The 25,873-nt window shown below is 39.5% G+C and overlaps 2 protein-coding genes across 4 annotated transcripts in view; one reads left to right on the top strand and one right to left on the bottom strand.

The window, feature by feature from the left end:
* The first annotated feature begins 2,781 nt into the window (after positions 1–2,781).
* Positions 2,782–25,873, top strand: part of LOC106075845 (CD151 antigen-like) — a 60,322-nt gene continuing 37,230 nt past the window's right edge. Inside the window, exons 1-2 of one of the 3 annotated variants that reach the window (XM_056044107.1) lie at positions 2,782–2,856; positions 14,522–14,635. The gene's annotated coding sequence lies outside the window, so the exon portion shown is untranslated. Of the gene's footprint in view, positions 2,857–14,362; positions 14,636–25,873 lie in introns of those variants that run through there. The other 2 variants (XM_056044111.1, XM_056044106.1) reach the window with 2 other exon arrangements.
* Positions 7,604–8,350, bottom strand: LOC129928574 (uncharacterized protein PF3D7_1409500-like). Its single transcript, XM_056043230.1, has one exon. It carries the CDS (start codon positions 8,348–8,350, stop codon positions 7,604–7,606), a length of 747 nt encoding a protein of 248 aa, XP_055899205.1.

Below are 25,873 nucleotides of genomic sequence, written 5' to 3'. Positions count from 1 at the left end.
TTTTTTAGAGTACACGAAAGCAAGTGTCTGAACTATAAAGAAATGGGAGTATAAATAAAAACAACAGACTAGTTTCGGCATAGCTATTAAAATAGAGGCTCATTTTAAAAAAGATTTCGGGGTGTTCGTCAATGTCAGAAAATACCGGGTATTCATTAGAGGGAAATTACTCTATATGATTACAGGAGAGACTGGGTGTCAAAATCGGCCCAGGAATTACCATATAACCCGGCCCACAAATGACATGTCATATTATATGTGTATAATATATGTAGATAAAGTTTGATAATGCACCAGATACTGGATGTATGCTTGCGTAGGATTAAATACTGTATTTTATTTATACATGTATGTAGTCTGAAAACTATTAACAGTACAATAGCAGTCTTAATAAGTTTGAAATGAATATAATGTTATATCTCTACTCCTACATTGGAGCGTATGGTGGGCACCAGGGCACTGTTAAAGACGAGTGAGTGGGTAGAAACAAGATGGTGGACTGTTGATTCCAGCCAAGTAGATAGAGAGACAGAATAGAGATAGGTTAGAAGCTTAGAACCGCCTGAGTTGTAGAAGGGATCATTGCCAGTGTGATAAGCGGGTCAGAAGCAGTGTAGTTTGTCTGGTCAGGAAGAAGTGTTGTGAGGAAACTGGAAAGGGTCATTCCTGTTAGTGTATGTATACTATTGTTCCTGTGTTAGTGGCAAAATAGAGAGCCCTGTTGGAACGATAAGACATAGGCGGCAGCAGTGAACAGTGCATGTTAGTGGAAGGCAGGGGCGGAGACAGTGAACCCTGCAGGCCAGAGCAGCTAAATGAACTCATAAGACTTTTATGTTGTGATCGTCTAATTAAGTCTAATATCTTGTAAAAAAAATATCTCTTCACTTTTATCTTTCGTGGAGTGTTTGCCCTCGGTTACAATAGTATGAAATATTACGTTATGATATTACTTCTAGATGACAGATGTTACTTCAAAAAAAAAAAAGAAGAAGATAATTGCGTCCTAGGCATTTCATGTGTCATGTCACTGGGTGTCTAATAAGTCGTTGGTTTTCCTGGCTGACCTAAACAAACTATTCCATTTAAAGATTAGAGTAAGCAGAACGGTTAGAGGGGAACTTAATGTGAAAAGCTCTTGCTTCGTCTTAGTACATTCTCAAAAAGCGCGAATTTTATAAGAATGTACCATGACCCATTATTTATAGGGCCTGATTTAAGTATGTAGGGACCCCGGGGCAGGGTTTTTGTGGAGGCCCCCTACAGTTTTTCAAAAGCTTTCATGAAATTCCACTTAGGAATAAAAATACTTATATCTAAAAACATGCTAAATTTAGTCTCACTTTGCATTTTTTTAAACATTTAATATGCAAATTTTAGTTTTAAGAAGTGTATAATTTTCAGTTTGTGGTGGGTAAGGGCTGGTAAGTCCCTTGGTAGATGTACTGCCGTAATTCCGGAGCTGCATTCATATATTACTTGCCACAAGCGGACACTTAACGACAGCGTTGCCAGCCGACCTAAGTTTTAAAGTGTTAGCGTTAAAATGAAAAAAAAAAAGATAATTAAAAGTTTCAGAGACGTCGAAATACCGACCTATATATATTTCCTCGGGGATGTAGCCCCACCTGCCCTCCCTTAAATCCGGCCCTGATTATTTAAACTATAAATCTCCTTTCATTATATAGCGGCTGTAACAGTGCTATATAAAACCAGTTCATTATTATACGAATTTACGTCTTTAATGACTTCGAACTAAGCAGAAGTTTGTACATGCCGACCAGCAAAATGATCAGGCCAAACACAACCTCGAAGACATCAAAGCAGTGCTGAAGTCCATGGCGCTCATACATAACAAAACATTACGGTCTGACGTTTTGCAAATGATAATAAGTATAGTGAAACGTTTTTGATATTCTAGTTGAATTTTAAACAAAATTAATTGTCTAAAAAAAACAAAAAAACTTGAACATCTCTTTCTTGCTACTGTCACTTTTTTTTAAAAGTTGTCTTAATTGAAAAAAAAAATTATCTGGTCACGACCAGACCGGCCCATTTGGTACTGGCCCACCGGGCATTTGCCCGAATGCCCATATAGCCAGTCCGCCCCTGTATGATTATGATATTCATTTCATTAAAAATCATTCTTCCTGCATGAAGTTACAGACTAACTAACAGTTAACACAGTCAGAAAATAAAGGTAATTAAATAGTAGTGTGGTCTATATTAATTAATAATATTATACTAATAATAAATAGTTATACGGCACGGACTAATAAATTATTAGTTAGATCTAGTTTACGTGACTAAAGAAAAAATAAAAACCAGTTCAGCTTTATAGATCTAGATCTAGATCTAGTCCGGAAAAGTTGTTGCTTCCAACAACCTTTTAACTTAAACCAGGTGAGGTGTTATGTGTTATATTACTATAAATCTACTTTCGCTTCAACATTTGTTTTGGAACTCTTGTTTAGAAAAGTCTATTTTTTTTTATATAGTTTTTATTTTCTGTATGGCAAATGGGACTTCATTTCACATGGGACTAGTTTAAGCCCCCCCCCCCTTTTTTTTTTTACAGTAAAAATCAGGTCTAAATTCTTTATGCATATATATATCGTTTATATTATCCTAAAATTTTAATCTTATTTTATACGGTACTTTTTAATAGCTTTTTTTTTTTTTAACTTTTTTTTGGACGAAATAAAATTAAATTTGGTTACATTCTGAAAGCGATACAGGCTACTAAGGGAAGCAATTCAGTCAATGAGTCACTAAATGTTGTCTCTATAAAACAAAAAAAAAACAACGAAAAAAGCGAAACACAGACTTGATTTTCGCGTATGATTGGCATCACCGGTAAGCAAACATCGATGAGTGAATTAGAACTAGATCTAGATCTAGATTTGTATATTTATTTAGACGAAATTTAGAGTCTAGAGGTATAGTATTAGATTTTAGATTATACTATGTAACTATTGAGTTTGAGTATTCACTGTCAATACAGTATTGTATTACTAGTAATTATTAATTACTAGTTTACGCGACTAGACTGTCTAGACTAGGACTAGACTAATCTAGATTAGATTATAGATCTAGATACGCAGAATCAGGTTTCACTTAGACACTTAGTTAGACTTAGGACTTAGATTTAGATCTATACTAGATCTAGACATTCTAGATCTATATTTTAAGAATACGCAGAAAAAAATGCAGATTACAAATATGGGTTATGGGTATTAGTTTAGCCAAATATGTAATTTGATTTCTCCGGAGATAGGTTAAATAGTTTTTAAAATATATTTTTTTAGGTTTAATTTCTTATTACCTTATCGCCGTATCCTTATATTGTCCAAAAAAACAAACAACACTACTCTCTACTCTAGTGAACTCTGTGTGTGTCAGTGCTCAACATTGTTCATTGTTATCTTTCTGTCCAGTTCATAATTCATTGGATACAAATAAACACACATGAAATCAATATATTATATGAAATGATTAGTTTGTAAAAGTTGTATAGCTTTTTACAAGTTAATACAATATTTTTGTTTCTATAATTGAAACTATCGTGCAATTGTTTTATAGTAGTAACTATATATATAATTCTCTTCATTACTCAAGAGTTTGGACAAGAAGTAAAAGAAAGATCACTCTTTTATTTCTGCAAGTCGGACTAGAGTTACCCTAAAAACAAAGAGGGGGGGGGGGGAGAACAAGTAGTATTCATCCGTCACAAAATAGCAGGGCCAGACGTAACCGTTGAGACCAAGAAGTCATGGAAAGATCACTCTTTTTTATTTCTACCCCATGTAGTTTTAGCGCGAAAAAAAAAGGGGGGGGGAACGAGTAATCTACACTGTATTCACCCATCACTAAATAGCAGGGCCGGACTTAACCGTTGTGGGGCCCTATGCGAAATGGATTTCGCTGGTCCAAGTTTGGGTAGGGATACGGATACTAAGTGAACATTAAGAGTTTGTATTAGAAAATAAATTCGTCTTTGCATTTTATTCATTCTTTACTACATACAGAATTACTTTACGAGCCTTGGGTGTAGCGAAGTCATTCAGTATATCATAAAAATTCTATTTCCTACATATAAAAATTCTGTTTCCTACATAGATCACGCTCAATAGCAAGAATTATCAAATGTTTCAATCTATCTACGAGAATTGTTGACCTCAAGTAATTCTTCATTAGTTTGAGGTGCGAGAAGCTTCTTTCACTAGATTCCACAATTATGGGTATTGCATAATGCCAGTTTTTTTTTATTGCGCGTAGGGTTGGTGTTTTCCATATTGAATAACACCCCAAAATGACAATTTTTGTCTATATAATTCAGGAGATTTGTATAAGTTTTCAAAAGATTTTAATAATTTCTGGATATTTCTAGGACTTTCGTGTATATTGCAATTTCAGGAGATTTCCAGGAGCTCCTGGTAAATCAAGAGGCCGCGGGAAATCTATTATAATTATAAAATGGTTTAATTTAATAATTTATACACCAAGAATTAGCGCAGGTCCTATGCGGACGCATAGGTTGCAGTGGCCTAAGGCCGGCCCTGCAAAATAGCGACGTATGCTACGCCACCGGTCGACTAGTATCTAATATAGAAAGTAGTAAGTATGGAGTATGTATGTATGTTTGTCCAGCAAAGAAATCAAAACCATTTGACCGATCTTGATAAAACTTGTGATAAATGTTCCTTAGATCATGGCGGAGACCGTAGTGTATGTTTAATGTCCCACACACAACCGGAAAGCCCTAAAAAATAAAACAAAATACCAAAATATACGTCTAGTAAAGGATGAAACTTTTAAACAAATCGGGTAAACCCGTTTCACGGTATTTTATATTTTTGATATCAATATGTTGGCTAAACTGGTAAACCCATTTTCATACTCTACTTGCTTAGTGGCACAATAAGAGATAAGGGAACATTGGCCATGTTTGACATAGATCTAAATCCAGTCCACTAGATCAGTAATACCCAAACTAAGCCCCACAGGCAGATGGTCATATCTGGCGGCTAGTTTATGTATAAATAATAAATATAGATGCCGACATATTATCATAAAATACTTAAATATAGCTTTTTTTTCCCTTCAGTTTTTTTTTTTATGCCTAATTTTTAAAAATAGTTTTTTTTTACCTACCTTTGTGAAAAGTGCAGGTAATTCTGAATTGCAACATTCATTACATTTAAATGAAATCAAGAAGTCCTTTGGCGCCTTTAGAAAAAAATGGAGCTTGTTCTGTGCATCTATGTTCAAGGTTTCTGAAAGCTATGTCTGTCTTCAAAATGTCTTCACATGTTTTGAAGGTGAAAACAAAATCAACTTTTTAAACTTTCTCAATATGTGAGCTATAAACGAATTTGGTATCCTTGGTCTTAGAATCACGAGTTATATCCAAGATAATTTGGCCTTACAAAGTTAATATGTATTTAGACTCCTCGCTTAAAAATAAAGTTTAGTAACAATAGGGTCTCCTGGTCATAGTGATTCCAAGAGGCCCAAATATATTTGACAGTCCGCCCCTGTTTTTTGTTGTCCTCTTTTAGGCCTGCATGTTATTGCAGTCCTTTGGGAACATGTTTCGTCTTGTCGTTCGGTCACCAGTTCACTTAGTGCGCCAGTGGCCATTGGGTAGAAGATTTCTCTGTTGGTGATATGGCCTATGCTATTCCATCGCCGTTGAGCCACGTGTAACCTCTTTTTGACTTTTATCAATGGCATCTATATCGCGCCGCCTTTGGGGCAGCAATTAATTTGAGGAGGTGGATCTTCGTCCTCAAGCTAATTAATTTTTGCCCAAATGGACCGTAATTAGTGGAAGAAGCCTCCTGCTTTTCCTGTTTGGAATGCGACATCGTTAGGGGGAAAAACAAAAGTGAAATCTTGCATAGTGAATTCTTATTGCATCTTTAGCATACCTATCAGTTTACCTCATCTGTTTCCGGAGGGTGATTGTTAATGAGGGTATCACGTGGCTGACACAATGACCAGGTGCCATTAATTTACCAAGGTAGTTCAGGTACAATTTGGGGTTAGGACTTAAGGGGCATCCTAAAAATCTCGATTTAAAATAACGCTGGGATTCAAACTAGAGAACCCCCGGTTGGGAAGCCAAGCGTTTTACCACTTGGACACCACAAATGAGCTTTAAGCCTATATCATTCCCCCCCCCTCCCATTTTTTAACCACTGTGCCTTTTCTCGGTTCTGTTGTCGGTCAGAAAGATAAAGAAAGAATTATTCAACATGCAACATACACACTGCGTTAAAGCGAAATTGTTCGATTCATGTCAACACGTGTGCACGAGACACCACTCTCCCAAACAAACACTGAAACAGCCAACAGCTAGATTGTTCCATTCGAGATGACATGTGTGGATCAGACACGAAACAAATCTTTCCCACACAAATAGCCCTACAGCTAGATAGTTGTGTGTAAGCTCGTCATTACCAGTTGTCATGTCAACTGCCAGCGGAAATGTCCCGTATCTCCAAGCTCTGTCTCCCGTTAGAGTTCTCCCATAACTGATGACTTGTTGTCTAGTAATGCTACTGAAACAGACCTTGATAACACAGACATTTTTGGGGTCTCTTGGGAGGATGGTGACCGGTAAAGCGCTTGGCTTCCGAACTGAGAGGTCCCGGGTTCGAATCTCGGGAAAGGCTGGGGTTTTGAATTTCTGGATTATTAAGACGCCCCCTGCGTCTATCCAACTCTAAGGGAGCTTTCATCGTTCCCCAGACACTTGAGCTGGTTTGGGGAATGAGAGGGAGCTAACTTTGAATCGATGGCTTTTGTCACCGGTAAAAGTTTGAGAAACACGAGGAAGTCTGTAAACTTGCTGGATAGAAGAAATCTAGTCCAAGACGCATGCGCTAGTCGCTCAGTTGGAATGGGAGAAGGTTCAAGGAGGGAGTCCTGTAAGGGAAGTAAGAATGACTATCCTTCTTAGGCTACGACTAGACACAGTTAATGAACTAACGAATGGCACCAAGACCTGTCTTCACTTGTCTCGCTGGTACTGTCTGACGTCAGTGACTTTGGTCCAGGATTCTAATCGGAGCTTTAACTGTCGCCTAGCAACAAAGCTTAGCACAGAAAGTCTATAAAATGTTATGATGGTCAGCCTATATATATATGATGTATTACGAATTTCTTTGTTTTGAATTAGTCGCTATAATTTATTCGCCCTACGATGATATGAATGAGTCACTAGTTAAATAGTTTAAAGATGTTACACATTTCTTGGCTTTAAAATGGTATGCATAAGTCATTATAAGATGTTGCATAATGTGTTGCTTTACGATGTTATAACGTAGTCGCTATAAAATGTGACGAATTAGTCGCCATCAGATGATAGCATACTGTAGCATTCTCATTTTGGGGAGGGTTGGGGGTGAGGCACGTTATTTTGATTTGTGAAGCCAGTGTACGCCAAATGCTTCCGATAAAACAAAAACAACAAAACTGATGACACTGTAGTTACAATACCATGTGACCAATTCGCTGCTGCACTAACTACGTGGGCGAAATAAGAACCGTTATTATTGCCATCGAAAGCTCCCAGTCTCTTGTCACTATTTATATTTCAATTCACTTCACTGTTTCTTTTCACTTTACTGTTTCTTTTCACTTTACTGTTTCTGTTCACTTTACTGTTTCTGTTCACTTTACTGTTTCTGTTCACTTTACTGTTTCTGTTCACTTTACTGTTTCTGTTCACTTTGCTGTTTCTGTTCATTTTACAGTTTCTGTTCATTTTACTGTTTCTGTTCACTTTACTGTTTCTTTTCACTTTACTGTTTCTTTTCACTTCACTGTTTCTGTTCACTTTACTGTTTCTTTTCACTTCACTGTTTCTTTTCACTTCACTGTTTCTTTTCACTTTACTGTTTCTTTTCACTTTACTGTTTCTTTTCACTTCACTGTTTCTGTTCACTTTACTGTTTCTGTTCACTTTACTGTTTCTGTTCACTTTACTGTTTCTTTTCACTTTACTGTTTCTGTACACTTTACTGTTTCTTTTCACTTCACTGTTTCTTTTCACTTCACTGTTTCTGTTCACTTTACTGTTTCTTTTCACTTTACTGTTTCTGTTCACTTTACTGTTTCTGTACACTTTACTGTTTCTGTACACTTTACTGTTTCTGTTCACTTTACTGTTTCTGTTCACTTTACTGTTTCTGTTCATTTTACTGTTTCTGTACACTTTACTGTTTCTTTTCACTTTACTGTTTCTTTTCACTTCACTGTTTCTGTACACTTTACTGTTTCTTTTCACTTCACTGTTTCTGCTCACTTTACTGTTTCTGTTCATTTTACTGTTTCTGTTCATTTTACTGTTTTGTACACTTTACTGTTTCTTTTCATTTCACTGTTTCTTTTCATTTCACTGTTTCTTTTCATTTTACTCTTTCTGTACACTTTACTGTTTCTGTACTCTTTACTGTTTCTGTACATGCACGTGACTTCGACATTAAACATTTCCCACTCACTACTTGTGTGTTATCTTTCAAGCTGCTTAATGATCTTCAACGGCGAGTGATTGAGGGAAAAAAACGATTTTTTTTGGTGGGTTGGCGGGCGTGAGGAGTGAGAGAAAGGTTCCAAACGTTTGGATTCTCCTCCACCGCCTCATTTTAAATACATCACCCCTGGCTCCATTCCTGAACTTTAGGCTGGGTTTTTGTTTTTTTTTTGCGTTTTTTTTTTGTTTCTGTCTTCTGCTCCAGCTGACTTCCTGTGTCTCATTTCCTAGAGAGTTCTTTTTCACGTCAGTTTGGATTACCCACCCCACTCCCGACTTCATTTGTTCATTTCGTCACTCTCTCTCCCTCGGCCACCCTCTGTTTTAAATGTTATTGTTGTGTGTGAAGGACCTTTTCTTTTTAATTGGGCGAAAGCTTGAGAAAACATCATGGCGTCGTCCTTCTCGACGACTTCTGCTTGCCAGGAGGGATAACTTCATTTTGGGAGAGTTTTTAACTTCATTCTGGATGGCTAGATATAGAATATCTATATACACATTTGTTTACTTTTTTTTTTTTGTAGGCCTGTTTTGAAGTGTGTGTGTGTGTTTCTATGGTGACGGTGGGAAGAGGTGAGCTTTTTTTGGTTGAGAGTGATGCAAGAAACGTGGCATTGTCGTCAGTGGTCTTAGATAGGGGAGACGACTCAGAACGCCAGACTGAAAAGACGTGTTATTGTAGAGAATTAGATTTTTATTCGGAACACCATTTTATATTGTTACGATTCTCTCTCCTAATCAGGCTTCTGTAAACACTGCTAAACACAACACATCAACACATCAAGAACTTGACAACAAGGCTCCAAATAATCTGGTACTTTAATAAAGGTCAAAATAAACAGCCAATATGACACAATTGGCAACACAATCAACCACTACAAGTTTAGACTGTATATCACGTACTAAACTCACAAATTCTACTGTCTCTTCCTGGACTCGTACGTTTCGCTGGAGGACTGCACCAAGACCGACTTCCTGGCTGACTAACAGTCCCGGTCTCAACGCTCTCCGGTCTTGAACTGCCGCTTTCTTACACACTGTGTCTCTTGTCCACGCAGACTTATGATCAGATGACCATAACACGGGCGCTGCTCACGTGCAAAGTTTATGCCAGTCCTGTCCCTTGCCTTTCAATATAGCACGCTAAACTGTATTACTGGCCTGTGTCACATATGTAAGCTGATTACACACAGTTAACCCTTTTGCATCGCGAATAGGGTTATAACAATATTATCACTAAGCCTACTATATTTATTGCATTTCGTCTCAAGTTGAATTTGTTTATATTGTAATAAAAGTTCTATTTAGTTTTGTTCACAAAATAAGTTATTCAAGTTATCTCAAGTTGTATAAGTTAAGATATAATACGCCTACAGCGGTTTAGTTGTTCACCAGCAGTTTGGTGCTACACGCCAACGACTGCCCGCAACTAGACCCCCCCCCCCCCCCCTATATTATTATAGTCTTTGGAAACGAAGTCGCGGAGAAGTTTTGCCGACGTTTAGCCGCCAGCTGCTACGCACTAAGACGCGTAAGCGTTTCCTCTTAGAGCAGCGGTTCTCAACCTTTTAAGCTCGGCGACCCCTTTTTACAATCCCCAACTCTGCCGCGACACCCCCCCCCCCTTTCCCGTAAACATACACAGCAATAGAAGAACAGACAAAATACAATCCATTTTTTTTTCGATGGTCTTTTGGCGACCCCAGGCAAATCGTCAATCGACCCCCAAAGGGGTCGCGACCCACAGGTTGAGAACCCCTGTCTTAGAGTGTTGCAAGTCAATCCTGTTTAAGTCCTGATCTCTCTTAATCCTTGGAACTTGCTCGTTGATCGTCTGACTGCCAGACATCTTACTAGGTGGCCGTTGTTGCTTAGCAACAGATTGGCTCACATTTTTCCAGATGTCATTAGTCCATCTTAGGATTTGTTCTGCTTTCCTGTGCAGATACAAGACACCGATGGCAAAGACAAACAGACACAAACACTCTTTTGTTCCCCTGGCAATCAAATCATTAAATAAGAACAATCTGGTATAAACTTTGTCACATGTAAATTATGAGTGCGTCTGGTGTGAATGTACACTTTAGTTTCTTATAGTTATAATGTATTTTGTTTGGTGTAATGCACAGATTGTAAGACAAATTTCCATACGGATAATAAAGATTATTATTATTATTATTCGGCCACATTGACGACTGCGATACTGCGCTAGAGTTGTGTGACTATTGTTACGCATCAAGACACGATTCCGCTGCCGCCCTCTTGCATATATTCCTTCGGCTCTTTGCGACTGCAAGAATCGATTACGAGTTGGCCACATTTGGTAATCGGGGCATCGATAGTGATGAAACGTCATTGTATCGTGGTGGACCGATTACTGCATCCGGGGCCAATCGTAATAGAAGGCCCGGACACTGACCTGCAACGTCACAACCTGTGGGCAGTGGAGACCAATAGCTCGTTGCCACCTCACAGGTCTTTACGACGTGGCAACGAGCTATTTGGTCTCCACTGCCGACTGGTTTGCGGCGTTGGAGGTCGGTGTTCAGGCCTACGAATGATCTCGCTCTATCCCTCAGAGATTCATGGACGCGTCTCTTGTAATTGTATCGCGCTTTTTCCCTCCAAATTTCATTCCAAGCGTTTCAGTGCCGGTACATGCACCAACGATTTTGAACTTGTTCGTCTTTCAAAGACCACGGGACACGTGCATTAAGTTCAAGGACGTTTCTTATCAAATCGTAGGCTACTATAGATTAGTTTGACCTTTTAGAGTCTCGTTCATGCATGTGTGTGCTTTAAACGCAATGAGGCTATATCATGTTTAACAACGTTACATAAATACAGGGGTGGGTGGTGGTAGGTATTATTCACTTGAATCTATTCTAACATACAGAGAGAGAGAGAGAGAGAAAGAAGGAGAGAGGTCGGTAGAAAATATCTGTCTATTTCTTCCAGCTATACGCCTGATTGTCGTGTCCAGTTCCAGACCGGAACTGACCATCATCTAGCTAGTTAGTATGGCGTGAGAGTGATGCTTAGGGCACTAGGGATGTAACCGATACATCCTCACGTAACATACGTGGAGCTACCATTTTTATAAGAATACCAGTTCACAATAAGTACCCTCACCACACATGAGGCCCACTTGTGAAATAAGAGCTACCACTCTGGCTACCTAGCTCCTGCTTGATTGGCTTCTGATTTCTACTTTAGATGCGATAGCACCCTACCCTAGCCAGCTCTAGCGTGTGTGCTACCTGGTAGCAGTCAAAGTTAAGCGTTTTCACAGCGCGCTAGGTTCCCCCCTCCCCCTGTAATTGGCTACAAAGTCCTGTCTTCGGCAACCTAAATATATACTTGAACCTCTTACTGTCAAATAGCTCTGATCCTGTTGTGTACTGAAAGCTTAGTTTTTAAAATCAGCCAATCCTCAAAGTTTAGAGTTCATATCATGCCCAATTTTATAATAAAATAAATAAAGCAAATACTGGTATAAAAAAAACAACTTCCCCTGCAGTGGCGTAGCTAGGAATTTACCATCATTTGGGGGCCCGGGGGGTTGGACTTGAGGGCCCCGGCATTTTGCGTAATATTTAATGTAAAAAAACAATTTTGAAAACTCATTTAGCCCCCTTCCACCCACCCCAGCTACTCCCCAATGTTAGACCTGAAAGTATGATGTAAGGTGACTTTAACTTTTTGGGGAAATATTCATTAGAATGGGGTTCAGACCTGAGACCCTAGATGGCTAATTGACTTGGATCTCTATATCTCAGCCTCGTTTGCCAGTTTAATCCAGGCCCTTTCATCAAACAGGCCCTTACATCCTACAGACCTTTACATCCTACATGCCCTTACATCCTACATGCCCTTACATCCTACATGCCCTTTATCTGTCTTACTCTTTACGTTTTCTTGGCGTAGAGAGTAGGCTCGCTTGTTGCTAATAACAACGGAACCTTTTCTTTGACAACATCCTAAAAGTTAGATTAGTAACTCAGTTTCTTTTTTTTTTCCTTTTTATTTCTTCTAATCTGAAACAAACAACAACAGAATATTAAACTATTGGAATATTTTCTAGAAAATGACAGTAAAGTTGAGCTTTATATAAAGGAGGATATGAATGTTTAGGGGGCAGTGTACATTTAACAGGGTTCCTGTGTGACACGATGTCGTTGACTTGTAGCACCACGCTGCTGGTAAACAACTAAACCGCTCTATGCGTAGTATGTCTTAACAAGCAAGACTTGAATTGACTAATTTCTCTGTTAGTTGTGCTATTGTATACTTGTATTACAATAAAGACAAATTCAACTTGAGATGAAATGAAATAAATGTGGTAGTAGACTTTAGTAATAATATAAAATGGTATTGTGAACAAAATGTAGCTCACTTCAAAAATACATTCATTCTGGGGTCGTCTGGCGTACCCAAGTCAGCTTACGACAGTGCCGCTTATCTTGCATCATTCACTCTGCATAGCCACCAACCAATCGGCCTAGCCACCAACCAATCGCTAACATATTGTCACCATAGCAACACACACACACACGCACACACCCCATAACGCACGTCCATATTGTAATTAAATGTTTTACATCCTCAATTCCAGGGGCGGACCGGATGTCCAATCAGGCCGGGCATCTCTCCACAATCCGGCCCACAAATTGGATATCATATGATGGGCATCCAGTTCTACTAGTTCTAGGTCTAGCTGTCCTCAAAATCATTATGTTAAGTTGGATAACTTCAGTATCGATGACTGTACACATGCTCTATGTCTTAATAAGAAATATAGGCCTTGTGTTGCTTTTGATTCGCTAAGTGTGTAAGCCCTAATGGGGCGGAGCGGACACGAAGCATTGTCTACAGATGTAGACTATCACATTATATCGAAAAATGTCTTGGATTAAATTAGTATTGCACTGTAGAGTCTGTAAAAGATTTCTTTAAACACGACTTTCAGAGAGTCACTTTTATAAGAGAATAGTTTAAACCTTTAACAATTTGATATGTGACACAGTGGACATCCATGCCTTCCTTTCGGTGGCCCTATGGGCCCATTTGGGTACCGGCCCACCGGGAATTCGCCCCGAATGTCCATATAGCCAGTCCGCCCCTTCTCAAGAGAGAAATAGATTGCGTCACTTAGTTCAGACACAGCATGAGCCCACAACGAGGCCCGATATCACCAATGTCGACAGATGGTTTGTCCATATTCCACATAAACAACACACTTTTCCCCATTCTATCCCTACTGTATCAAATGCGCTTACACGATTTCCGTAAAAAATTATGATATCAGAAGAAAAAAAAAATACTCGGTGCGATTGGGTCGCTTACAGACTGGATACACAAATTATTCCCCTTTTTTTTAAAGTCACAGACTAAGCAACACGGGAAATAACTGAAAAATTCTTCCCCCGATTTTTCTTTCCCCTTTCCTTGCATCGGGTCTATTCTCTCCCTTGTCTTTATTCACCCTAGTGTCTCCCCCCGTCCTACATTCGTTTTTTTTCTCTCTCTCTCTCACCTCACCCAGTTCTCTGTAAAATTTTTTTTTTAAATCAACATGCTTCTGGGGCACAACATTTCCATATGTCATTTCGAAACGAACGGGAATATAAAAAAAAAAATAGAGGGCGCAAAGCACCGCTTTATAGTTCCCCTCCACCCCTCCATGGCTCATCTCTCCCCCTCCACTCCACCGTTTCTCTTCCCACCTCCTTTCATCTAGCAAGGTGCCGTTAGCACACACTATCGACTGCCTGTTTTTTGTTTTTTTTTTGTTTTTTGTTGTAGAGGAAATAGAAGGGAAAAGACGGTGCTCGCGTGTGTGCGTGAATGTATTTGAACAGTTTCGCGTCGTTTCTTTGCTTCTGATTGAGACTTTTTTGTTTTCCACGAGATAGATCTTGGTGTGTGGAGGCCCTTGGAAACATTGTTTCTGACCAAATTGGTGTGTGTTTCTTGTAGGTTGTTGCTGGCGTTTTCCGTGGATCATTATTTTCTTGGCTTAGAACAACTTACAGTGAAGGATCTAGTATTGAATTGATTTGCAGTTTCACTTCTAGATCTGAGCGTCACAAGGTAAGAAAAATAAAATCTGTAGATTCATAAAAATCTTTAAAAGCTTTCCAAGTAAACTTGACTGAGCTTAGTTAATCCTTTTGACTCCCAGTGGATCCAGGGCCGGCTTTATGTCGATTTAAGTGATTACTTCAAATTAGGCCCCGCGCCTGGCAGGGGCCCTGCAATTTACTTTTAGCATGTCACTAGATCTATCAGTCATGGCTCTTGTCACAGGGTTGGAGGATGTAGGACTTAGAAGGTTAATATATTTATATTACGGTTGAGGTAACTTTAATTGACACACTGGCGCCATTTTCTTTTGAGTTGGTTCCCGTGCATGTTGTATAATAAATGTTAATATACTGATGTAATTAATCGTAATAGTTGTTATTGTAAAAAATAAAATCAAGAGGGGCCTGGCAAACATCCATTTAATTATAATTGGGCCCCGCAATTAGAATATGGTCGTGGCAACGCAATCGGACTCTGCAATGCCCCTTGGGTCCATGTCCATCCTGTCATGACTGCAATGCTCCTCAGGTCCATGTCCATCCTGTCATGTCTGCAATGCCCCTTGGGTCTATGACGATCCTGTAATGACTGCAATGCCCCTCAGGTCCATGTCCATCCTGTCATGTCTGCAATGCCCCTTGGGTCTATGACGATCCTGTAATGACTGCAATGCCCCTCAGGTCCATGTCCATCCTGTCATGTCTGCAATGCCCCTTGGGTCCATGTCCATCCTGTCATGTCTGCAATGCCCCTCAGGTCCATGTCCATCCTGTCATGTCTGCAATGCCTCTTGGGTCCATGTCCATCCTGTCATGACTGCAATGCCCCTCAGGTCCATGTCCATCCTGTCATGATTGCAATGCCCCTCAGGTCCATGTCCATCCTTTAATGACTGCAATGCCCCTCAGGTCCATGTCCATCCTGTCATGTCTGCAATGCCCCTCAGGTCCATGTCCATCCTGTCATGACTGCAATGCCCCTCAGGCCCATGTCCATCCTGTAATGACTGCAATGCCCCTCAGGTCCATGTCCATCCTGTCATGACTGCAATGCCCCTCAGGTCCATGTCCATCCTGCCATGACTGCAATGCTCCTCAGGTCCATGTCCATCCTGTCATGATTGCAATGCCCCTCAGGTCCATGTCCATGGGCCTAAGGGAAGTGTTGATAAGCTAGGTGGTTTTATCTTCGAATTCTAGATACAATCTGTGATCGTTTTTAGCTCTGCAAGATCAGATTTCGTGTGTAGCTCATTTTTTGTTTAAAAATTTAGTTGGCAGCATTTGAAGTAGAATTTAGTGTCCTTGACATTGTTTAGTTTGTCGTGAAACTTCCGGATTCATTGTCTAGTCAGATGAGTGCGACGCGAGAAACTGATAGAACCGAAGAGAGACTTCTCCTCCTTTGGTCTCTTGGAAATGTTGTTCTGAGGTAGGTTTAGGGAGTTCCTTCAGACCCGAAGCCGTCAGCTCCGAACGTGACCTTCGTGACCCCGTGAGATCAAGAGTTGGTTTGGTCAGAATCGCCTCTGCGGCTTCATTCTGTATTGTGGGCAGGTGTCTTGATGGGCTGAGTAGCACCGCGTCACGAGCCGGGAAGCACCGCGTCACGAGCCGGGTAGCACCGCGTCACGAGCCGGGAAGTACCGCGTCACGAGCCGGGTAGCACCGCGTCACGAGCCGGGAAGCACCGCGTCTCGAGATGGGAAGCACCGCGTCTCGAGCTGGGAAGCACCGCGTCACGAGCTGGATATGGCCCGCTGGCCTTATGTTGGGCTTTAGTGAATTTTGTATGCATGCTATATTTAAAAGATGATTTAATAAGCGTTGTTTAGTGTTAGTTCTGGTATTTATTCTCCCGCGCTAGATAGAGACCCTGTAGACACTTGACCAAAAGGAAGGACTTCTTCAATTGGCCATGAATGAGATATGGCCCTTCACCAACCATCAAACAGATGGTCATCAAATAACATCCTTTTGGCCAGGCTCACCCTGGACCATATCTTCATAAAAATCCATTGAATACATATAAATATTCATGTATTTTAACATTTCCTTTCATGCATATAACATGCCCAGTGCGCAATGGTCCAATCTCTATTGTGTGCCAGTGTTCGTAGGAGTTCGAAGGGAGTTCGTATCTGGGAGAAGGTTTCCGTGCTGCCTTTAGGCACTCATCAAAAAACAACTCTGCTCGAGCCTCGAACTCAAAACCCTTTTGCTAGGTGGCCAATCTGTATCCAAGGAGGTTTTGACCTCTCAGCCAATAACAATAATAGTAACATTTCTATATAACTGCACCCTGCGGTATCATGTGGTCAGCCGGCCTAACAATGAGATCGGCAACACCCACACTTTGTCTGTACGGACGTAGGTAGGGCTGTAATTCTTGATGTAGTTCTTGATGTTATTCTTGATGTACTTCTTGATAGTTTATTGTTCATAGCGTCTGATATTCGGGCTGATAATATTAAAAACCTGCCTTTTTTCCTGCCTTACTAGACCAGTGGCCGCTTTTGAGTTCTGTGTCTCCACACCAACTCTCTTTGTGATATTGTGTTGTTGGGTCATTAGTGCCAAGGAAATGTTTGCGTTAGGAAAAGACAAATACAAAATTGTTCTGCGGTAATACTTTTTGTTGTCCTAGGCCTACTTGGGTATTTAAAAATGTATTACTATTTATGAAGTGGATCAAGCGACCCCCCCCCCCACCTTTACACACACACAGCAATAGAAGAGTAGACAATAACAATCCATATTTTCGATGGTCTTAGGCGACCCCTGGCAAATCGTCAATCGACCCCCAAAGGGGTTGCGACCCACAGGTTGAGAACCCCTGTATTAGAGCATGGAATGGATCGCCTGAGCTAGCCAGGAAAACCAATAGCATGGGAGAATTTAAGTCCTTGGTTAACATGCATGACTAGATGCATGACGCGTAGGAAATAATCAACTTATTTGAAGTAACGTCTGTATTATATAAGATTAAGATATTCGCTTGCGCTAGATCAAGTCTAGTTTCGCATTATTGTCAAAGATTATAGACTTGGGGCTAAACAGTCTAGACAAAGGCGACGTTTAGCCTTGAACAGCTCACGAAGACAAAGACGCTCACACATGAACGCTCACACACACACTTACACACACTTACATTCTGACACACGCTAAAATAAAAAAAAAGGCAGGTGCGGAAGGGTGAAACGTACGTGAGTGCTGCTCTCTGGAACTCGTCTCTCACAGTCACTGCCTCGAATGTTTCAACTTGAACCAAGGAACTTGTTCCGGATGCATTGTTTCATATATTTTATTTTTTTAACAAAGCTTCTATTTGTATTAACTCACTGTGTCTGGTAGTACAAGGTTTGTGCCTCTTATTTCTCCCACACCCGATATTGGATCAAGTTGAAACTTTTGCACAATCATTTATAGGCGTGGACTAGACTTGAATCAATGAAGAACATGATCCAGCTAGTACTAGTCCATTAACTACAGGCAGTTAATTGTGTTGTTTGATACTTACAAGGGAAATGACTCCTTGAATATTCACAGATTCGATGAAGTATGTAGGGTTTAAATAATTGAACATTTTTTTATTTCTCCCACACCCATTGTCGGTTCTATTAGAAACTTTAAAACAGTTATTGATTAAACCTAACAAAACAGGATTTTTTTTTTTCTAAATTGACCAATTAATTATTGTTAATTAATTGTTTTATTTGATATTGAAAAAGGGAAATAACTTCTACATCATTGAGACATGTAGCTGTTTGATTTTAAAGGATTTTTCAATTATTTTTTTTTTAATTTCCAGAAACATTTGAGAATGTGCCCGTTGTAATGCTTGCAGTGACTGCTAATTCTTGTTCTTATTCTGGTTTGTTCAACCTGTCAGATCTCTAACTTGTTCATATTCTGGTCTGTTCAACCTGTCAGATCTCTAATTTGTTCATATTCTGGTCTGTTCAACCTGTCAGATCTCTAACTTGCTCATATTCTGGTATGTTCAACCTGTCAGATCTCTAACTTGTTCATATTCTGGTCTGTTCAACCTGTCAGATCTCTAATTTGTTCATATTCTGGTCTGTTCAACCTGTCAGATCTCTAACTTGCTCATATTCTGGTCTGTTCAACCTGTCAGATCTCTAACTTGTTCATATTCTGGTCTGTTCAACCTGTCAGATCTCTAACTTGTTCATATTCTGGTCTGTTCAACCTGTCAGATCTCTAACTTGTTCATATTCTGGTCTGTTCAACCTATCAGATCTCTAACTTGTTCTTATTCTGGTCTGTTCAACCTGTCAGATCTCTAACTCGTTCTTATTCTGGTCTGTTCAACCTGTCAGATCTCTAACTTGTTCATATTCTGGTCTGTTCAACCTATCAGATCTCTAACTTGTTCATATTCTGGTCTGTTCAACCTGTCAGATCTCTAACTTGCTCATATTCTGGTCTGTTCAACCTGTCAGATATCTAACTCGTTCTTATTCTGGTCTGTTCAACCTGTCAGATCTCTAACTTGTTCATATTCTGGTCTGTTCAACCTGTCAGATCTCTAATTTGCTCATATTCTGGTCTGTTCAACCTGTCAGATCTCTAACTTGTTCATATTCTGGTCTGTTCAACCTGTCAGATCTCTAACTTGTTCATATTCTGGTCTGTTCAACCTGTCAGATCTCTAACTTGCTCATATTCTGGTCTGTTCAACCTGTCAGATCTCTAACTTGTGTGCTAACGATGTAGTCTGGTAGCCCAGTTCTCATTCTCGTGTGCTCCCTACTAGATGATGTCATACACATTCCAAATGAAGATATGATCTCCATTCAATGCCATACGGCTAGTCTTTACATTAATTAAGGTTACGCCCTATAATGTCTTCGATTCCGAAGATTACGGATGAGTGGGGTATTTCACTTGACCAGGATGGCTGCCTGGTCGTGCGGTTTGTGTGCTGGACTGTCATTCGGATTTATCGACGGTTGAGGGTTCAAACCCTGCCCGCTCCCATCCCCCGTCGTCCTGCGGAAGGTTTGGACTAGGAGGTAAACTATCTTCAACTCGGAAGGAACATCCGAAACATGTAAAACATTTTACAAATATTTTTACCAGGAAAACCCAGTGGCGATCTGCATATTTTGTACTTGAAGCCAGATTTAGCTAAGCCTGTGTCTACAGACCAGACGTAATTGTTTAGTACATGAAAAACCTGATGGTAAGAACATATCAGCTAGTTAGTTTGATTGATTGCGACTATTGATCTATTGGCTTTGTGCGTGAAAGTCCGACATACTCGGAAAGAGAGACGTGAAAGAAAAAAAGGGGGGAGGGCGGCTCTAATATTGACCGCTGTGTTGTTCACCACTCTTAGATTTTCACATCCTGGGCACCGCCGTCCATTATGGGAACTGATAGCCCCGAGCCGGATGTTTCGTGCTGACAGAAGGCGATACAGGAGCTATTGATGTATGGTGGTGACTTGAGTTTTAGCTCCTGGTATGAGGTTCCTACAATACAGGAGCTGTCGACGTTTTGTGGTGACTTGAGTTCTAGCTCCTAGTCCGAGGTCCTCCAATACAGAAGCATAGACATTGATGTTGAATGGAATATCATTGTCAGAGGTGCTGTAAAATTGTTTGCCTAGACCAGTGATTCCCAAAGTGGTCTATATGGACCCCCAGGGGTCCACGAAGACTTCGAAAGGGAAAACATAAATTGGGGGTCTATGAGATGTCCACGGGGGTCTACGATAAGATTTCATTTAAACAGGTCGTGACTTTAATAATTTTAACATCAAATTAATTTAATTCTTTTATACACTAATAAATGATTTGTACCCGAGTTAATACTTTAAACATTCATCCTGCTATTCAAACGAAAAATTGTTAAATTTAATTTCAATGCTTATTTCAATAGCTTAATTTTGTCTACATGTAGCTAATGTTTAACAAAAGGAATGTAGACTGTACAGCGTTGTTTATTTAAAATTGGTATTTATTCTTTCCTTGTCCTACTAGCGGTTGCTTAAGTGCCTTTTTAAAACGATATGAAACCAATGACTCTGGAAGGTAATTTGAGACCATTCTACCCAAACAAAATAGATGAAGATTTGATAAACTTTAGAACACTCAAAGATAAAGAATAGACCCAAAAAATCTCTCTTCGACATCATTTAGCGAAGATGATGGTTCTCGGGAGTCTTACAATGTCTCTTTACTTGTATCAAAATACGGAAAACACTAAAAATAAAACATTGATTTTACTAACCGTTATAGTTTTAAAAACTGTTTTACAAAAACCTATATCTGATATTATTAAACGAATTTCTTTAAGCAACAATGCAGTTCAAGGTCACATCTGTGGCATGAGTTATAAAATTAAAAGCTTCTTATGTAATTCTTTGCAAGCGACATATATACAGTTTTGAATCTGCGTCGAAGACTCTGGAAGGGTGGAGCGCTGTGTGCTGCTAACTGCCTAATGGCGATGGTGCCGCTAAGGGTGGCCGGCTCCTTATTTTTAACAGGGTTGACCCACGAAACCTTTCCGATGTTCGGGTATAGCTGCAAGGCAGCACAGTTTGAATTCAGTTTTCCTTCTGCTAGATGGGCTGCAAGCCAAGTCTAATGAGCCTTTCCTGCCGAAAGCTGACTGGTTTAGGTGCTCACTTACTCACCTTCACCCCTTCTCCTGTTAGTGAAAACAGGTCTGCGCAACAATATTTGAACCACACGTGAAAGATCAAGAAATACACGAGAAACTGCTCTTTGCAAAAACTTTTACAATGATACATAAGGCTAATTAATTAATTAATGAAATAATATTTATTTTTTTGAAGGACGTACTTCATAGAAAAAAAAAATCCTATATGAAACATTTATCCGTAGCAATGAATAATAGATATGCAAAGAAAACATTTCCAGTGTGTTTGGTGATTCCAGTAAAAATATAAATTGTTATTTTAATTAGTTTAAATTTGAATTTTATCTATAAAAATAGATCTCTATAACTTCATGTGTAGTTTTAAATTACTTTTTCACTCTTTAGCTCACTACAGTTAGAAATTAGCTAAAATTTTTTTTTTGATGAATTTGCAAAAATCCAATACAAGTTAAGCAGGGGGTCTACCGAAAACCAGAAAACATGGCAAGGGGTCTACCAGACAAAAAAGTTTGGGAACCACTGGCCTAGACATTGATGTACAGTGCAGTTGAATGGAATGTCGTCGTCAGAGGTCCTGTAATATTGTAGCATAAACATTGATGTTGAATGCAATGTCGTTGTCAGAGGTCCTGTAATATAGTAGCATAGACATTGATGTACAGTGCAGTTGAATGGAATGTCGTCGTCAGAGGTCCTGTAATATTGTAGCATAAACATTGATGTTGAATGCAATGTCGTTATCAGAGGTCCTGTAATATAGTAGCATAGACATTGATGTACAGTGCAGTTGAATGGAATGTCGTCGTCAGAGGTCCTGTAATATAGTAGCATGTACAGTTAAGTTGAATGAAATGTCGTTGTCAGAGGTCCTGTAATATAGTAGCATAGACATTGATGTACAGTGCAGTTGAATGAAATGTCGTTGTCCGAGGTGATAGACACAGGTAAACAACACAGTTGAATGGAGTTGGCTGATCGAAAAGGCAATGATTTATTCAGTGTCCTATAATTCATAATGTATTTACATTGATAATTGTGTCCTATAATTCATAATGTATTTATATACACTAAATGAAATAGCGGCATGGATTAGACATAATGATCAGAGTTTTAGGACCTGCTTTTTCACGGTTGATATAAATGTATATATTATATATTTATATTTTATAAAAAGAAGGCCCCAAGAGTGTGGTTTTCTGTGAAACAGTGGTGCCTCTGCTATCATCAGCTATGCTTCGATGAAGACATCTTGATAAATGTGTGCTGTTAAACAGATGAAGCATACCCCGTATACATTCGCGAACCCGAACCCCCCCCCCCCCCCCCCCCCCCCCCCTGGATGTTGCCAGTCACCTGAGTCAGACTTCCCTGTCTCCATGTTTCCGCCTTTGTTAATTCAGTACGCTACGCGCGTGAGTTTGCGTGGGAAACCCAACACTCACACTCCAAAAGGGGCGACTGGCTTTTCTTTTTTTTTTTTTTTTGTTTGGTGTTTCCGTGGACAAAATTACCGCTTTGATTGGGAAAAGAGGGCGGGGTGGTGGGTGGTTGAATGGCTTCACCGCTGGTAATGAACACAAATAATGTGCAGGAAATATTGGCCTGGCCAGCAGTGGTCAGTTTGATGGCAAGTGGAGCAATGGTCCTTACATTGATTGAATCTCTCGCCGCCCCCTTTGTCCTCTCCCTTTCCCGTATCTCGCACCATTCGTCTTGTGTACTCTCTCGTTCTCTCTCTCTCTCTCTCTCTCGCTCTCTCTCTCGCTCTCTGCGACTTCTGTCCGCTGGGTTAACTAAAGCATTAAGAGCCTCCGACGATTCAGTGTGTTTTCTCTGGTATGGCCGTCCGAATGAAAGATGGAGAGAGAGAGAACTAGGAAGAAGAGAACGGGCAAGGGAGGGAGAGGCGCAGTAATTTGGTCTTCAATTCTGACTTTCCCCTGGACTAGATTAAGTCTCCGTGACGCCCATACAATTTTATGACGTCCTGTTTGACCATGCATACGTAATTCTTGGTCGTCTGCCTACTTCCAAAGAGTCTCCATCCCGCCACTTTTTTTTTTCTTCTGTTTTGTTCTCACTTGTGAGCCAGTTAATATTTTTGTTTTCTCTATTGCCTACACCAGTGCTTCCAAAACTGTTTCCTTAACGGACACTTTACAGTATTTAAAGGAACGCTTTGTGCATTTTTACAAAGCTTATATTAACTCTGTTGTATGTCTGGTAAAAATTGTGTACACGCTATTTCTCCGAATCGCAATTTCGAGTCAATCTGAAATATTGCACTATTATTTCTTTTACCTGACAACACAATAATCAATAAAAAAATTAATAACCAAGTAGTTAATTAACTATTGATAATTAATTATTAGTGACTGAAGTGGCGGTATAAGCTGGACTAGTCCCCTAGTCGCCTCTCTAAACTGAAACAAACAATATATAGCTTTTTTTTTTTCATAAGCATCTCACTAGCAAAGTGGTTAGCACGTCGGCCCGAGGAGGCTTGAGCCACGAATTCGAATTCTGGCCGTTCCTTTTTTTTTTTTTTTTTTTTTTGTAAATGCTTTTAAACACCAATGGTAAGGTCCACCCAAATATCCCTTTTTTTAGAATCTAAATATATTATATTTCCCAACTGGTCCAGATTAAGTGATGGGATCATTGGGTATTGAGAAAACTAAAAGCATGGAATAGCGCTAAACAAAAAACAATTGGTCAAAATATTATTAAATTTATTGGTGTTGACCAAGCTCTATTACACATTTAATTGCACGACTGATCCAAACCAATTGATACAAATACACTTTGTATACGCTTTGGGTTTTTTAAAAGGAGATTTTTAAAAATGTTTTGCTTGTTGTCAGTTGGCCTCCTAACCTCGGCATTTTCTTCTGTTGCTGTTGCTGTTTTCATGCTGTTCTACTGTTTGTTTGACCCTTACATTAGGTCATGACGTCAGGTGGATTTAAGCACGTGACCTTACTTGTGTGTGTTTGGGGTGGTGGGGGTGTGTGTGTGACTCAGACCAAGGCCGTATCAGTCACGAAGGTCACGATCAGACAGGCCAGTGATCTTGTTTCGTCCTTACTTGCAATTTTCTTTTGAAGCCCAGGTCGCACTCTCGATACAGGAGCATCCTCTTGCCTTTTTTACAAAGCTTATATCAACTCACTCTTGTCTGTCTGCCTGGTAAAAAGTGTGAGCACGTTATTTCTCCCACACCCATTCTCGGATCAAGTTGAAACTTCGCACAATTATTCATTGGCATAGACAATACACGAATCTATAAAATTAAAAGTAACCAATTAGTTATATAATTACTGATATTTTTTTGTTTCATATCGACAAGGGAAACTAATCCTAAAGTATTCTCATATAGGGCTAAATTTGTTGGGTTTAGTCCCCATAAATAATTGTTAACGCTATTTCTCCCTCACGCATTCCCCGATCAAGTTGATACTTTAAACAATTATTTATTGTATCTAACAAAACATGAAACAAGTTTTTTAAATACCCAATCAGTCAATAAATTATTGGTAATTAATTATTTTAATATAGAATAAGGGAAATAACTTTTGCGTTATTAATAGTTATTGCTTTAAGGATGAAGTTCTTCCCCTTCAGATAAGCTTTTTTTTTGTTAAGGATTTTTAAAAATATTTTACTTGTTTACTTAAAAGACTTGAATGGGTTTGTTTTTTTCACAACGAGGCTGATGTGTCAACACCAATACCTATGAACAATACTTTTCAGTGTTTTCAAATATTCAGACGAATGTCGCGCATGAGCAGAAGTATAATTCCAGTCAACGCTTTAATTCACTTTTTTTTAGTATTGAAAGAATCGTGTCTAATTGCCGTCGAGAAAATGGCAGCGTGGAATAATTGGTTTGAACTCATTAGGTTGCAAGCAAATAGGGACCCGTTTTTGGATGCTATAGCTGTCGTGTTAGCCCTGGGTAAGTAGATTAGTTGTCTGTGCGAATAAGCGGAAGGGCTGATTAGTTGAACAGTAAACACATTTGGTGTTTCTTTTTTGTCTCAGCTGATAAGCGAATCATTCGTTTATGTGGTATGCCATTTAAACGAACTGATATAAAGTGCTACTACATCTAACCGTAACATTATGTTAGCGTTTCAATGACAATTATTGTTGTTTGTGTTACAAAGCCTCTATTCAAGTCAGAACTTCATGGAACCTTCAGGATTCAGTCTGGACGCTGATCTCAAAAATGGCTCCAACGCTTTTCCTAGAAATGTAACAGTTGATGTATATCGTTGAGAAAAGAATTACTTGGTCGTTGGCCACATTTCTTATCTTATATAATACAGACGTTAAGAAGATGATTACGTCCTACACGTCACGCATTCAGTCATGCATATTAACCATTGACTTAAATTCTGCCAAGTCACTGGTTTTCCTGGCTAGCTCAGGCAACCCATTCCATGCTCCAATAGCACTAGGGAAGAAGGAGTATTTGTACAAATTTGTCCTAGCATATGGGACGAGGAATGTGCCTTTGTCTTTGTGTCTTTCAGAGTATTTTATAAAATTTTGTTTTTGTATTTGAAGATTATGGTTCAGTGTT

This window comes from Biomphalaria glabrata, chromosome 10, assembly GCF_947242115.1.
Source record: "Biomphalaria glabrata chromosome 10, xgBioGlab47.1, whole genome shotgun sequence".
NCBI classification, from domain to species: Eukaryota; Metazoa; Mollusca; class Gastropoda; family Planorbidae; genus Biomphalaria; species Biomphalaria glabrata.
The sequence above is the reverse complement of the archived record's forward strand: the minus strand, read 5'-3'. Positions and strand labels throughout refer to the sequence as shown.

Excerpts from the sequence above, each read along its gene's own strand:
- LOC129928574 (XM_056043230.1), bottom strand. The coding sequence starts at position 8,350 with ATGAACAGAAACAGTAAAATGAACAGAAACAGTAAAGTGAGCAGAAAC.